Source organism: Caenorhabditis remanei, chromosome I, assembly GCF_010183535.1.
Source record: "Caenorhabditis remanei strain PX506 chromosome I, whole genome shotgun sequence".
In the NCBI taxonomy this organism is placed as follows: domain Eukaryota; kingdom Metazoa; phylum Nematoda; class Chromadorea; order Rhabditida; family Rhabditidae; genus Caenorhabditis; species Caenorhabditis remanei.
Window position 1 is genome coordinate 191142 of NC_071328.1, and position 14606 is coordinate 205747.

At 39.7% G+C, this 14606-nt stretch overlaps 5 protein-coding genes across 5 annotated transcripts; 3 read left to right on the forward strand and 2 right to left on the reverse strand.

The window, feature by feature from the left end:
- Positions 1-71: 71 nt before the first annotated feature.
- Positions 72-1413, reverse strand: GCK72_000029 (uncharacterized protein; the record flags this gene model as incomplete). The annotated part of the gene is made up of 5 exons (XM_053722229.1): positions 72-366; positions 437-798; positions 845-1007; positions 1055-1182; positions 1309-1413. The coding sequence occupies 5 exons, from the start codon at positions 1411-1413 to the stop codon at positions 72-74; spliced, it is 1053 nt and encodes a 350-aa protein (XP_053590874.1).
- A 628-nt stretch (positions 1414-2041) lies between these two features.
- GCK72_000030 (uncharacterized protein) lies at positions 2042-3130 on the reverse strand (the record flags this gene model as incomplete). Its single annotated transcript, XM_003100586.2, has 5 exons — positions 2042-2479; positions 2532-2627; positions 2674-2775; positions 2829-3029; positions 3074-3130. The coding sequence occupies 5 exons, from the start codon at positions 3128-3130 to the stop codon at positions 2042-2044; spliced, it is 894 nt and encodes a 297-aa protein (XP_003100634.1).
- A 586-nt stretch (positions 3131-3716) lies between these two features.
- GCK72_000031 (uncharacterized protein) lies at positions 3717-6306 on the forward strand (the record flags this gene model as incomplete). The annotated part of the gene is made up of 7 exons (XM_003100598.2): positions 3717-3788; positions 3865-4067; positions 4212-4366; positions 4419-4650; positions 4715-5092; positions 5152-5506; positions 6040-6306. 7 exons carry the CDS (start codon positions 3717-3719, stop codon positions 6304-6306), a joined length of 1662 nt encoding a protein of 553 aa, XP_003100646.2.
- Positions 6307-7509: 1203 nt separating this feature from the next.
- GCK72_000032 (uncharacterized protein) lies at positions 7510-10779 on the forward strand (the record flags this gene model as incomplete). The annotated part of the gene is made up of 7 exons (XM_003100597.2): positions 7510-7606; positions 7784-8290; positions 8475-8879; positions 9287-9501; positions 9815-9886; positions 9944-10202; positions 10463-10779. 7 exons carry the CDS (start codon positions 7510-7512, stop codon positions 10777-10779), a joined length of 1872 nt encoding a protein of 623 aa, XP_003100645.2.
- A 1987-nt stretch (positions 10780-12766) lies between these two features.
- On the forward strand, positions 12767-14552 carry GCK72_000033 (uncharacterized protein; the record flags this gene model as incomplete). The annotated part of the gene is made up of 5 exons (XM_003100633.2): positions 12767-12807; positions 12860-13210; positions 13373-13592; positions 14043-14171; positions 14511-14552. The coding sequence occupies 5 exons, from the start codon at positions 12767-12769 to the stop codon at positions 14550-14552; spliced, it is 783 nt and encodes a 260-aa protein (XP_003100681.2).
- Between the last annotated feature and the right edge of the window lie 54 nt (positions 14553-14606).

Genomic DNA, 14606 nt, shown 5'->3' on the forward strand with positions numbered 1-14606 from the left:
CAGGAAAGGAGTTTTATTCGAGAAAACCAAGCAATAAATAAATAATTTTATGTTACAAAGAAGAGAGCATATTACAGTTGAATAACAGGCGTCGCCTCGTCGAATCGTTGCACCATGAAATGAATATTCTCTTTGTATCCGAATTTCGTGTAGAATGGAATCAAATCCGTCTTACACTCGAGCGATAACTTGTAGACGCCCAGATTTTTGGCCATTTCGACGAGAATACTGTTGAGAAGCACGCCCAACTTCTTTCCACGCATTGATTCATCGACGACGACGTCTTCAACTCTACCACGCAGTCCGCATTCGTGGATATACTTGAATTCGACGACAAGTGTGGCGGCTCCGACAATTTTCGAGGTGCTGGAAAGGAAAATTATGGATTTTTATAAATTTTATTCAGAAAAATGGAGAATTCTTAGTAATTTCTTACCTCAAATCCTCCAAAACCACAATGAAATACGAGTCGGCGGTCTTCATCGTCGCGAATCTCTTCTCAAAATCTGTTTTTGACACGTATCCAACTGAAATCAACTGTTCCAACAGTTTCAGATATTCATCCATGTCATCGGAATGAAGAGATCGAATACGAATTCCAGCGGGAAGATTGGAATCAGAAGATGGAAGGAGATCTTCGATGAAAAGAGCGTTTCCACGTGGTTTCGGCCAATGGACGGGGGCGGATGACTCATCGAATCGTTGATCGAGAAAGTGGAGTGTCTTGTTGTATCCGAATTTGTTGTAGAATGTGATCAGTTCCGTTTTGCATTCGAGGGATAGCTTGTAGACGCCGATCTGAAACAAAAAAAGAGGGATTTGAGCAGAAAATCGAGTTTCTTACCGTCTGCGCCATCTCGACGAGTACTTGATTCAAAAGTGCTCCAAACTTCTTTCCACGAATCTTCTCGTCGACAACGACGTCTTCTACTCTGCCACGTGTCCCTGCTTCATGAATATACTTGAATTCGATGAGCAACGTAGCGGCGCCGACGATTTTCGGGGATCTAAAGGAATTTTATTCATTTTTAATCTAAAATGAAGAATTTCTTACCCCAATTGTTCCAGCACAACGATATAATACGATTGGGCATTTTTCATCGCATCGAATCGTTTTCGAAACACCAATTGATTGATGAATCCGACGGAAGTGAGCTGTTTCAACAATTCCAAGTACTCGTACTGTGAAAAAAATAAAGTTTGGCCAAGGATTTTCAAAAAAAATTTTCGCGCCCAAAACACTTTAGTGCATTTGTGAACTAAAGCGTTTTGGGCGCGAAAATTTTTTTTGAAAATCCTTGGCCAAACTTTATTTTTTTCACAGTAGTCATCGTTTCGAAGCGCACGAAGACGGTATCCATCGGGAATCGGCACATTTGATGGGAGAAGGCGTTCGTCGAAAAGGGAGACCATTTTTATAGAGTTAGTAGGGAGGGAATTGGGAGGACGGTGAATAAAATGAACGGAATTGAGGAAAAATAACGGAGAGATCAGAGAAACAAAAATATTTGAAAAATAATTAGGCGGCTTGAGAAACAGACCAAAATTTGACATTTTTGAGAGGAAAAATCAGAAAACATACTGATTTTCGATGAATAAATAGAAATTCGATAGCAGAAATGCTGTATTTTATGAAAAAACCTTAAAATTTGGTGAAAACCCAAAAAAATATGGTTGAAAATTAATATAAGGCGGATTACTGTAGCCATTCCCTGCACATCTAACTCAATTTGGTTTCGCGATGATTTTTAATTTAAAAAATTTTAAATAGATTTTTTAACGTAAGACGCTGAAAACACATTTCTCACCATACTTATGAAGGCCCGAAGGTTCAGGCCGGGCATTGGAAAATGTTTGCAGGCCCAGCCCGGCTAGGCTTCAAAAATAAACCAATTTTCCGCAAAATTTTGAAAAATTTCAATTTTTATCGAAAATGTCGGGGCCTTAATTTCGCTGACAAAACCCGTGCACTTGACAAGTATGATTCTCACAGACATTACAAAATAGTAGTTTATATTTATTTACTTCAAAATACACAGAATTATAAGAATTTTTTATCCTTGCTATTCGCAAATCGTCCTTGCAACTCCTTCATCTTCTCCACCGCCTCTTTACTTCCTCCAGCCTTCAATCCCCGTACTTCCATATCCTTGTCACGATCGAATGGCCGACGTTCTCCGGGAAGGTACCCCGCATCTTTCACCTTCTCTTCTCTCGTTTTTTGATGTAATTCCAGTAGAGAGGGCCCAGAAGTCTTCTGAGAAACAATAGCCTCTTGTCTCGCGTCTGCCATCGCCGCACCAACAGATTTCGCTGTCTTCTGCTCGTCTCGTCGTTTCTTCTTGGCTCCCGGCGCATCTTCCCATGACGAATCCCTCTCGGATACTGTTCCTTTTTTGAATGTTCGAGGTCCCAAACCGAAATTTCCCATCTTTTTAGGCACTGACGTCATCCATTCTTCGCGTTTTGGTTGGGAGTTCTGGAGAATGTTTTATGGGTGAAAAATGGCATTTAGAGCTAAAAAATCTTACCTTTTCCTCGTCCTCCGCCTCTTTTTGCAGCACCATTCGATACGCTCTCTCCAATGCTTCCTTCTCTTCATTTCCTTCCGTCACTGGCATCGGACCCTAAAAATCGTGATTTATAGCGAACAAAAACTGGAAGAAAACTCACAATTTCGTCATCTGAATCATCGTTCTGAGCTCCTGGTATCATTGGACCAAAGCTTTGCCGAAAATTTGAAGGGATTGATGGTCCGTAGCTGCTGCCAGCTGTCTGCAAAAGGCAAAAATGCATTTTTCAAAGAAAATTTAAAAGTTCCAGCTTACATCTTCTTCTTCCTCTTCTTCTTCTTCATTCCCTTCAGTTGTCAAATTCGAAAAATCAACATTTTTCGGAATCGCTGGCCCATAAACTCCCGATTCTGGCTCATCGTCTTCCTCTTCTTCGTCTTTTTCCGATTTTTCGACAGATTTTGGAATTACAGGCCCATATGCTATTGGAGTCGTATCATCTTTGTCTTCTGACTCCTAAAATTATATTTTTTAACTGGAAAACTAGAATTTGAACAAACCTCGTCTTGATCGGTATTTTTCGCAAGCCACGCGGGTAGTTGAGGTCCGTATGACATTTCTAAATTAAAAATCGATTAGAAAAATGTAATTTTTGCTAGAAAGTATGAGAAGCAAGTAAAAAATTCTGGAATTCGGGCTGAAAACCTGTTTTAAAGTACAAAAATTGTTATTTAAAAAATAAAAAACGATCGGGGACTAACTCCGATTTCTGCAATCGCGCTCTATCGATCTTTCATCTTCCGATGCATCTAGTTCCCTCTAAAATGAGTTTTTTGAGAGAAATTTTAATTTAAAATATTATTCACAACTTCAGCAACGTTTATAACGCAAATTTAGCATAATTCTAAAATGAAACTTGTCTGAAATTTCCTATTTAAAAACTCAACTCCGATGGCCGAGTTTCAAATGGCCTAGCTTCCTCCATGGCCGAACTCGTGAAATCCACGTTAATTCTGCGGGGCTTCTTGTTTTTTTCAGCGAATTTCGTAGTTTCATAATCGGTTTTTTGTGAATTAGAAATTGAATAAAATTTAAAAATCTATCATTCAAATTAACCGCTTTGAACTGTTAATTTCTTTTGTTTTTTATCTGAAAAATGCGACCGTTTTCATAAATTATTTTTCAGGCAAAAAATCAAAGCGAATGTCATGGTTGTCTAAAGTGACGGATATCGCCGGAGCGGCCGAGAATCTTTTGAACAAGCTTGATGAGAAAGTGAGTGGAAAATGCATCTAAAAAATTTCTCCAGGGCAAAAAAATGTTTGAATTAAAATTTACATTATTTTTCCAGACGGGCGATGCAATCCAACAAGCACGTGACTCGAAGCCACGTACACGACATGGAAGTACCGCCAGCATCCCGGCGACGGTTATTTCAATGCCAGAACAAGTGATAACTGAGGATTTCGGTCGACCGGCGCCATCGATTCCTTCAAGAGCTCAAAGTGATTATACGGGTGCTGGATGGAGAAGTGGTGGCAGGAATTATGAACAGTGAGTTGGAAATCTACCGAAAATAACAATTTTTGACTCGAAAATAACCATTTTTCACCTGAAAATAACCATTTTAACACGAAAATGATCATTTTTGGCCTGAATTTTCTCGAAAAACCTCAAAACAATGAAATTTTCCTTCAGAAGCAGTTCATCAACCCAACCAGGAGGTACCGCTGCTTCAGAAAGCTGGACGATGGTCTTAAACTCGAATGCCGTGAAAAATGCGCAGCGAGAAGATGATACGAGGAGTCAGAGAAGTGTTGGAGGTCGTAGTGTTGCTAGTATACGCACAACTTGTAAGAAATTACGAAAGTTCTAATAAAAAATCCCTAACTTCTAAAATTACAGCGGAATTCGCCGGCACCGACTCAAGTCCCAATTTCAAATCGCAACTATTTGCCAAGGACTCACAAATTTCAGTTTTAAAGACAAAGTTGGCGGAAAGTGAGCGAAAATTGGAGAAGCGAAGTCAAGACTACTATGAAATGAAGGCAGAGAAGGAGATGTTAGAGAAGCGAGTAGAGAATCAGAAGGTATCAAATCAAGAGGTCGATACTCTTCAGGAATTGAAATTGGCCAGGTAAATTTACTATTTTTTCAATTAATTTTTAAGAGAAATTTCCCAATTTCCCCAAGTTTTTTAGACAAAAAGCACAAGATCAAAAAGAGAAAGCGGTGGACGAGTGTAATATGCATAAACGTAAAATTGTTGGGCTTGAAGAGGAGATTCGTGCAATGGTTGAACAATTGAGACTGGCGAAATTCAATTTGAATGAGAATAAGAAAGAGTTCGACGAGTATAAGAATAAGGCGCAGAAGATATTGACGGCGAAAGAGAAATTGGTGGAATCGTTGAAGTCAGAGCAAGGAATTGGATCCAGTGACCGCCCAGTTCATCTCTTACAAGCAGAAGTGGAAGAGATTCGTGTGGAACGAGATTTGACGAAAGCGGATCTAGAATCTGCACAACTTCAAGTTTATACACTCAGATCTGATATGGAGGAGTTGGAAGCACAGATAAGGTATGTAAACTGCTGAAAATGATGGATTTGTTATTATTCGTAGCTGAAAATTGTTTCAGAGACCTCCAATCGCAGCTATCCGATCAAAAACGAACGCACCTCGAGGAGAAACAGACATGGGACAGTACAATCGGACTTCTCAACGAGAAAGTGGAATGTTCTCGAATTGAGAATGAGTTCACGAAACAAGAAATGAAACGATTAGGAGATCAGTATCAATCGAAAATGATTGAAAAAGAGACGGATTGGAGGAAACAGATCAACGAGATGAGAGCACGAATGAGGGATGAGCAGACGAAACAGGAGGATGATGGGACGACACAGTTGTCGGATATGTTGTTACAGAAGCAACAACAGCTGGAAGATGTGTTGAGGACGAATCAGGTGTTGAATGTTCGGTTGGAGAGACTTCAGGTTGGAAAATGCTTAAAATCCTACTTGCAAACCGGCCGGCGCGTAACTCGCTTAAAACACAATGTTATAGGCTGAAAAATATACCAAAATGTAAATCTTACGCGAGTTCTATGGAACTGACATAATACGGGCCGGATCGCGAATCGTTAATGTGCCGCGGGCCGGACTAGAATGGCCTTTTTGGCACTTTTTCCGGCCCGCCGTGCATCTTGCCATCCGTAGATTTTTTCGTTTTTTTAATATTTCCGATAGTCGGATTTGTGAGCGAATACAAGACGGCTTAGGATTCATTATTGTACCGCGTGCCTAGCTAAAGTGTCCAAAAAGGCGAAAATGACACTTTAGCCCGGCGCGCGGTTCTGAAAAAAAGAGTTCTGAATCCTGAGGCGACCCGTATTCTATTACAGACACAGAACTCGTTGAGATCTACATTTTGGTATACATAATATTGAGTTTTAAGCGAGTTACGCGCTGACGCGATTTGCAAGTATGGAAAATACTGTAAATTTCTTTTTCAAATCGTGTTCTTCCAGAAAGCAACAAATCGTGAAACCTCCATACCCATCGACGGTCAAACTTCTGGATCCCCAATGCACACATCACCCTCCCACCCGTTACTCTCAAATATCAATCACCCACAGACTCGAAATGCTTTACAAACTGTCGATTCGACGGCCTTCAAACTGCTCTCAATGCTTCGTGGTCACCCATCTGCCCGCCTTTTCTTTGTTTTATATTTCATTATGATGCATTTATGGTTATTCTTCATTGTTCTCACTTATACTCCTGAAATTCACTGATTTCTAGGAAAAGACTGTATGTTTTGTATAATACAATGGGATTGTTTGTCTATAATAGCTGCATGCTCCTTTCAATGGTTAGTGTCTTATACTTGGTTTAGATTTTCCCCCCTTATTAATGGTTTCCTTTCCCCCTCTCTACAATTCCAGTGTGATATGATATTAATTTCAACCCGTTTATGATTTCTTTTCACGCTAACAAATGTTATTCCTTCAGCTGAAACAATACTAATTTACTGGTGTTTTCTAGTAGCAGCAAATATGATATGTGAATAAAATATAGTGCTAACATTCATTTTTCAGATTTTTTCCAGTGTATTTTTACGCTTTTAAATATCTTGAAACGGTAAAAAAAAAAAATTTCAGATCTATTTTTCTATAAAATGTCTAAATTTGACCATCGAGTAGATCAAAGCTGTCATATTGTCGATTTTCCGCTGATCTATTTGTTAGATTTCAAAACAAATAATAAAATGAAGAAATAGGAAGAGAGAGACGCAGAGTGATACAGAATCTCTGACTCATCATCTCTCGCTCTCTTTCGGTTTTCGCAATGTCGACTTTTTTCCTGTTTTCAATCGGTTACTGACTAAACTGACCGATAAGAAGTGGAGAATGATTTCATATTGTTCTGGAATTATCGTCTTTTATTGATTTATTCATTTTTGCTGGAATATTTTGTTGAAATTTTGTTTTTCGAGTTGGAATTGCGCCAGACATTTTCAACCGAATTCTGGTGCAAGAACCGATTTTTCTATACTAAAAGCGTCTCAGGCGCGCCAGATCTTGTTTTTGCTTGTTTTAAGATTCTGGAATTATTAGAAATGTTTTATATTCCGATTGATTTACTCATTTTTGCTGGAATATTAAAATTTTATATTTTTGATCGGTTAAAGTAATAGAGTCAAAAATGATATTTCCAACACAAATTCCTGATTATCTGAAAAAAAAGTGAAAGGTGCGCCAGTTTTCGAAGTTTTGGTGTTTTCTCACTCTAAAAACTGTTGTTTTCTGTCTTTTTCGAAAAAAACTGCGTCCCAGGCGCACCAGTTCTTGTTTTTGCTCACTTTTCTCTTGTTCTCTGGAAATGGTCAAACGCGTCGAAGGCGCCCTAGGCTCCCATTTCCATCGTATCCTCTCGTTTTCTTGCAAATTTCTCATCAATTTTCTTATTCTATTCTATTTCAGACACTCAACTCAATCATGTCTGCAAACCTTCCGCCATCATTCAAACCAATCGCTCATTACATCAAAATCGCCAACGAGAATGCCAGTCGTGATCCAGTTATCTACTATTGGTGTGAGTTTTACTCTACAGACACTGTCGCGCCTTTGCCGCGTTTTGCTATTCAACTCATTTTCCTCGTTTTATGCTTTTTGTGCTGTGTAGTTTGTAGTCATTTCAGAGAAACAAAAACTCGAAAAACTAACCACGCCCCCTTTTTCCTTTCTGTTTCGACACAAATTTCTCCTCCAGCCCTCGTCTGTATGGCTCTCAGCTCCGCCTTCCCACCGACCACTTCATTCAACGAATCCTCGTGGCGACGCCTTCAGAAGACGATTCTCGTCGAAAAAGAATCCATCGAACGCCGTGATTCTCTTCGTGACTCCATTGACAATCCAGATCCAGAATCCATGGAAGTTCATCTGAAATCTGAGGAAATCGCCGCAGAAATCCAACAGAAAACGGTGAATTGCGATGAGATACGAGCCAAAATCGCGGCGATAAACGCGAAAATTCTGATTGGAAAACGAAAAACGGCGGAAATCGATGAGAAATTGGCGAAAAAGCGAGAGGACGAGGGGAAATTGGAGAGAAAAGTTGAGCAGTATGAGAAGGTGAACGGAGAGAATTCGGAGAGAAAGACGAAGGAGAAACGAGTAATTTCGATCATGATTCGACTCCTTTCGTGTCGGAAATTGGCTTTGATTGAGGAGATTTTCGCGATTTTTAAGCTGAAAATTGATGGAGGACCTGCTTCAAGTATGGGGTGTTTCTATTGTGGGCTGGAAATGTTGGAAAGAGGATTTTGAAGCTGAAATTATGATGGAATATCGATTTTCAGTGTTCTGAGTGGACGGTGTTCCTCCAGAATTTTAGCATTTTTCTGACATTTCCATCCCTGTCAATCTGAAGCTCCGCCCCCTCTTCCAGTCATATAATTCAGGTCGCCTCGCGCCTCGTAACTGTAATTGTCAAGTGATCGATTCGATTCGTGGAATTCATCTCCCTCAACTCTCCTACATATTCAATCATCCAGAAGCACAAACCTACTCGGCACTTCAGAATACCATCCATCTCTTCGACGCGATCTGTCGAATTTTAAATTTCGCGCCAAAATACCCCACCGAATCTCTCATGACCCCCCTGAAATCCACGTGGAAGAAACGGGCGGATCGTGAGAAATTTGTGGATTCGATGATTTTGTTGGGAAAGAATATTAGTCAGTTGAGAGAGGCTTGTGGTATCCCGACGATGGCTACGGATCGGACACTGGGCACTCTGGAGGAATGGCATCGATTTGTGATTCAGAAGAAGACGGTGTTCGAGAGACCGATTCAGAGTGTTTTCAGTCCGGCTAATTTGATGATTGATATGAATATTGGAAAGAATCGACTGAATTAGATTGATTTTCTTGCTCTGAAAATTGAGTATAATCACGCTATTTTCAATGCAAGGTCGCTCTATTGACAATATCTTCGTGTATTGTCCACGAGGATTACACGAAGTTGTTATCAGTAGAAACTCATTTTCCTCTGAAATTTCTTTTTTTTTGCATATTATCACTTTGTTCTCACGTGTTCCCTCCTGTGTCTTACCATTTGCTTAATTACCACCATATCGTCTTGCCAAATAAATTTGTGTTGCTTTAAAAACATTGAAATCTTGATCTTATCACAGTGAATGCAATGGTGCTCCGTTGAGAATAATAGAGCGCGATTAGGCTGAGCCCCAACAATTTCAATCTGAAATTTTCAGGCCTATTCTACGCCGTCCAAACCGCAATGAAATTGGACAAATCGAGTGTGGAAGCACGTCAATACCTGACTGGACTACTCACAACTCTCGAAGCGATCAAAACTCAGTTGGCTGATAACGACGCGATCAAGAATGAGACAATCGCTCAGGCTCATATCGAGAGTTTCGCCGAGAAGTTGTTCAATTTTGCGGATAAGAAGGAGAAGACTGGAAATGTTTGTTTTTTGGGGACTAGTTTTCCGAAAATTTGGTGTTATCTGTAAAAACCTCGAAAAATCGGGATTTTTTTTATTAGCACAACACACGTCTTACAACGGCGCTCGAATGCATTTTTCAAGGGCATTTCGGTGAAGCACAGTTGTAAGAACTGTGCCGAGCTAGTAAAAACCTCAAATAATTGCGATTTTCACTGCAAAACCTTAAAAACCGGGATTTTACTATAAAACGTCGAAAATTGGGAGTTTCACTGTAAAAGTCTCGAAAATTCGGGAGTTTCACTATAAAAACCTCAATTAATTGGGATTTCAGGTTGACAAATCAGTGGTCCACGCGTTCTACACAGCCGGACACGTTATGGATATTCTCGCGCTTTTTGGAGAGGTAAGTGGCCTAACTTTTTCAATGAGAATCCTAGGCCATGATTTTCAAAAATTGTAGATCGACGAGCCATTCCTTTCTTCGAAAAAATACGCAAAGTGGAAGAGTACTCAGATCTTCACATGTCTTCGCGACGGAACTCCATACGTATCGAGTAGTCAACAGGAGGCCGACGATGATGAGTTGGCACAGTTCGGATCGCAGTTTCAGCCGAGTTCTTCTGCTTCGATTGGTGCGGGGGGACCACAAGAACACAGTTATGGACAACCCGGACCACCGGGGATTGGATTTGGAGCTGGAATTCCGAGTGTTCCATCTGGTAAGGGATTTAACGGTGGTGATTCTGAGAAAACTAGGAATCAACATCAAACTACTACACCAATCTGAATGAAAAACACTTGTGGGCTAGGATTTCGTTATTTATTTGTTCAAAAGGAAGAGTCAGTGGTCTAACTTGCTAGGTTTTGGGAAAACTAGACCATAATTTCAATTTTCAATCGCAGTTCTCTTCCAAATTCTCATTCGAAAATTTCGATTTTTGCCAGATTTTAGCTTAAAAATCTCAATTTTTAATTTCAGATCACTCTCTGCCACCTCCTCAACCACCAGCTCGTTCCAACATTCCACCACCACCAGCATACTCTTCAACTCCAAATCTTCCATCCCAGCAACAACAATTCTATCCACCTCCCCCATCACGTCGTCAACAACCACATCAATACGAAGACTTCTCGACTCCACCACCACCGGCTCCAGCTGGATCTGTGCCAACTGAAGAGGAGTTCTCTGAAATTCGCAGACTGACAAAGTATGCGATGAGTGCCGTCGATTATGAGGATGTGAAGGCGATTCGCGAGAATTTGATGAAGGCGTTGGCAATTGTTCAGAAATATTAAATTTTGTGGTTAATTGATGGGTTTTAGGATGTGAAATTGCAGAAAAACCAGAATTTTCAGTAAAAAAATCTTAAATTTCTTCAATTTTTACATTCAAATCTCCTCCATTTTAACTCAATTTCCTCTCGCCTCCTTTGTATTGTTTTCCCACAATTTCCTCTCCTTTTCTCTCTATTTTCTTTATATATTCCTTCCCCTCTCCCCCCACTTCAGTTAAAATGTCAATTTATGTCCATTTCCCTTCCCCCTCTTTTCTCCTTCCTAAAGCCAAATTTGTGTATGTTTTATTCGTCTTATTTAAACAATTCATTTCTTCGAAAAGCGACTTCTACTCTTGTTTTCACTTTAAATTTCTCTATTTTTTTTCTTCAAAAACTCCAAAAATGTCTGTCTGTGTGTCCGTATGTCCGAAATGAATGTATTAACGTGTGCGTGTTGATTCTAGATAGTAATACGAGAGGTATCTTGCCCTGTCACCCATTTTTTGTTGCCTAACTTCTTATTTTCTGATTTTTTTGTCCCTCTGTTTCTCTGTTAGTGCGAACTACAGTACCACGATGCCTATGGATCCTGGATCATAAATTGGGTTTCTTGAAGACCATCAGTGAGAATTTCGGATTTTAGCGGTTTCAAAATAGCGTCACGGCGTCAGACGTCATAAAACAAGTCCGAAATGCCTTAGTCTATTAGAACACACCTGAGTCTTCATTTTTGTAATTTACAACTTTTTGATAGCTCCGCCCACTTTTGAGATATTCGCCTTCAAAGATACCCAAAAGAGAGCAAGGGATGGGGAAAGACGCAGAGAGGCGATAGAACTTTAAAGGCGCATATCTCAAAAGTGGGAGGAGCTATCAAAAATTTTCAACTACAAAAATATAGCCCTTTTCTTAATCTACGTAATCATATTAAATTCAAAACAGTTTTACTATGTAGGAGCTTGTCACAAGCTCTCACGGTGAACCGATTTTCCAATGAAATGTGATTCCGGGACACTCTAGAATTTTGAGCTGTTTCTTTGGTCCCATTGTTAGGCCCATTGTCTAAAATTTATATTTGTTGTGTAGATTACACATAAATCTCTATTTTTTTAGTTGGCAAGGTTTTGATTGCTCTGCAGGCTTTTGAGATATGCACATTCAAAAATTGATTTCTGAAAATGTGAGTGTTAAGTTCAAAGGCGCATATCTCAAAAGCCTACAAAGCTATATAAAAGTTATCAACTATGAAAATCTATCCCTTATTTTGGTTCATTTAAAAATACAACAATTGGGACAGTTCGGGACATGTGTTGACGCCAAGGGGACATGACAAAGTTCTCAACAGAATTGCTAATGTGATTTTCAGAGAGTTAGCTTCAACATGTCCCCCTGGTGTAATTATTTGTCCCAAACTGTCCCAAATTTATGTTTTCCGGTAGAACAAGACCAGATCTTCACTTTTGTAGTTGAAGATTTCTTGATAGCTTTGCAGGATTTTGAGATATGAGACATTGTAAATAGGTGACTCGATTAGGTGAAAGAAGACAGAGGACAGAAGACAGTCTTCTAGAGCCTGTATCTTTTCTACGTTCAGAGCCATCAAAAATTGCCAATTTGAAAAATAAAGAATTAGAAAAGACCTGTCTGATGTAGGTCAATTTAAAAAGATTGGATAACAGTGGATTTCGTGACAATAGAAAACATTTAAAATGTGGTAATGATGTAGTTTCGGTCTCTTAGATGCCAGGGCTGTCAGATCTCAATCAAATCTTGAAAAAATGGCATTTTAGTCTGGCTCGTGGTACAATAATTTATCCAAAGGCGACCTGTATTATATCGGAGACAAAATAATCGCTGAGATCTACATTTTGGTATATTTTTGGACTCGTAATGTTAATTTTGAATGGACTTAGATCTACCTAGAGCTCCAACTCCATATTATCACAATGTCTCATTCTCATCCACCCACCTACTCTAACCTATTTATTAATTTCAGCGTCATTAGGATGCATGATGAACCAGAAAAGAAGAAGAAAGGGTTGAAACTGTGAGTTTCTTATTTACTAAATCCCCCCTGGAACCCATCTAGTACCGTTCAGAACCAGAAAATCGACTCGAAAAATCATTGGAAAATGGCGGAAACTGAGTGCAGAAGAAGGCGATTTCTCAATGACCGAATCAATTGAAATAGATGACGTGGCAACTGTCAAGCGAGTTTTAGGATTACAATTGAAAGAGTCCGTCACAGTGGACCCATCGTTAGACGGAATTCCACTTCCTTCCTTTTTTCGATATGCACTCGATTTTGTAGAGGAAAACGGGTTATGCACTGAAGGAATCTATCGGTTATCTCCTCCGAAAAGTAGGTTGGATGAGCTGGAGAGGAGAGCCAATTGTGGGGAGCCAATGGTTTTTAATGAGCCACATGAAGCGGCGGGCTTGATTAAGAGGTTAGTTTGACATTACATTGTGGAATTTCAATTTAAGACGGCTCTCTACCGTACTTTTCCTATAAAACGTTTTAAAAGTACGGTAGTCGCAATGAGACCCACGGGCAGAACTTTGGTTAGCCACCGGCGAATGGGTAATTCTACAGTAACTCGGATTTTTAGATTCCTCCGTCAAATCCCCGAAACCGTCGTCCCACCGGAACTCGATGCGATCGCAGACTCTTGCGAATGTGGTCTTGCCTCGACTCACCAACTGACACCTAAACTAATTTGTACGTGTGGAGCAGTTCGTCATATGAGGGATGCGTTGAATAAGTTGGCGATCGAAAGGAGAACTCTGTTCATTTATGTTTTTCTACATGCACAACATGTTATGGCGCAGGTTTGTGGTTTTTTGAAATGTTCTCGTTTTTGCTAGTTAAAGCAACAAGAGTGTGCCATAGCCTCACTTTTCATCTCTTAATGTCAATTTTGCGTAAATATCACAATTAGAGCTTCATTTACAAAATTGACAGCTTTTCTGTATAAACTATACTTGAAAAGTTGCAATCTATCAAAGTATTTTCATTGTATAGCACTGACATTTTAGCACTGGGCAATAGTTGGAGGATATTGCTTAACCGATTGATAACGTACTAGTGTGTACTTGTACAAAAAAGTTGTCAACTATAAAAATAAAGCTCTAGTTCTGATCTACACATTCAATTAACAATTGACATTCTGGAATAATCAGTTAAGCCGTGCCACACTCACAAAGTTGGTTATTTTCAAATTGCAAGTGCGACATTCTTCCTGGCCAGTACTGTACCTATTCCGAATTCGTGATTTATAGGAAAAAGAGAATAAAATGGGTCTGCAAGCACTGGGTCTCCTACTCCAGACGGTTCTAGAAATGTCCCGAAGAATGGTCTGCTTCTCGGCGCATGCAATACGCCCGTGTGATGGAATACCGGTACATGGGGTACGTTTAAAAAAAAGCACTTGAAAACTTAGAATTTAATAAAAACTTGGTAGGAATGCTAAGGACCATTTCGATAGAGCTCCCACAAAGTTTTGGAATCCGCCTGATACTCTGCTCCGAGTTATGGGCTCTCAAAATGTTATCTGAGCCAAACTTTGAGAGCCCATAACTCGGAGGAGAGTGTGTGACGGATTCCAAAATTTTGTGGGAACTTCATTGGAGTTGTCTTGAACATCCCACCAAAGTTCTATCAAATTCCAACATGTATGGGTTCCCTTGTAACGAAGGTGAAATTTAGTGATTTTTTCAATATTATATTATCAAAACATTAATTTTCAGGCGTGCTATTTGGTTGATGAGGACACAAGAATCATTAAGTAAGTCGGGATTACAACTGAATTGAGTGGGGGAAGACAGGAAATGAGAACCGTTTCA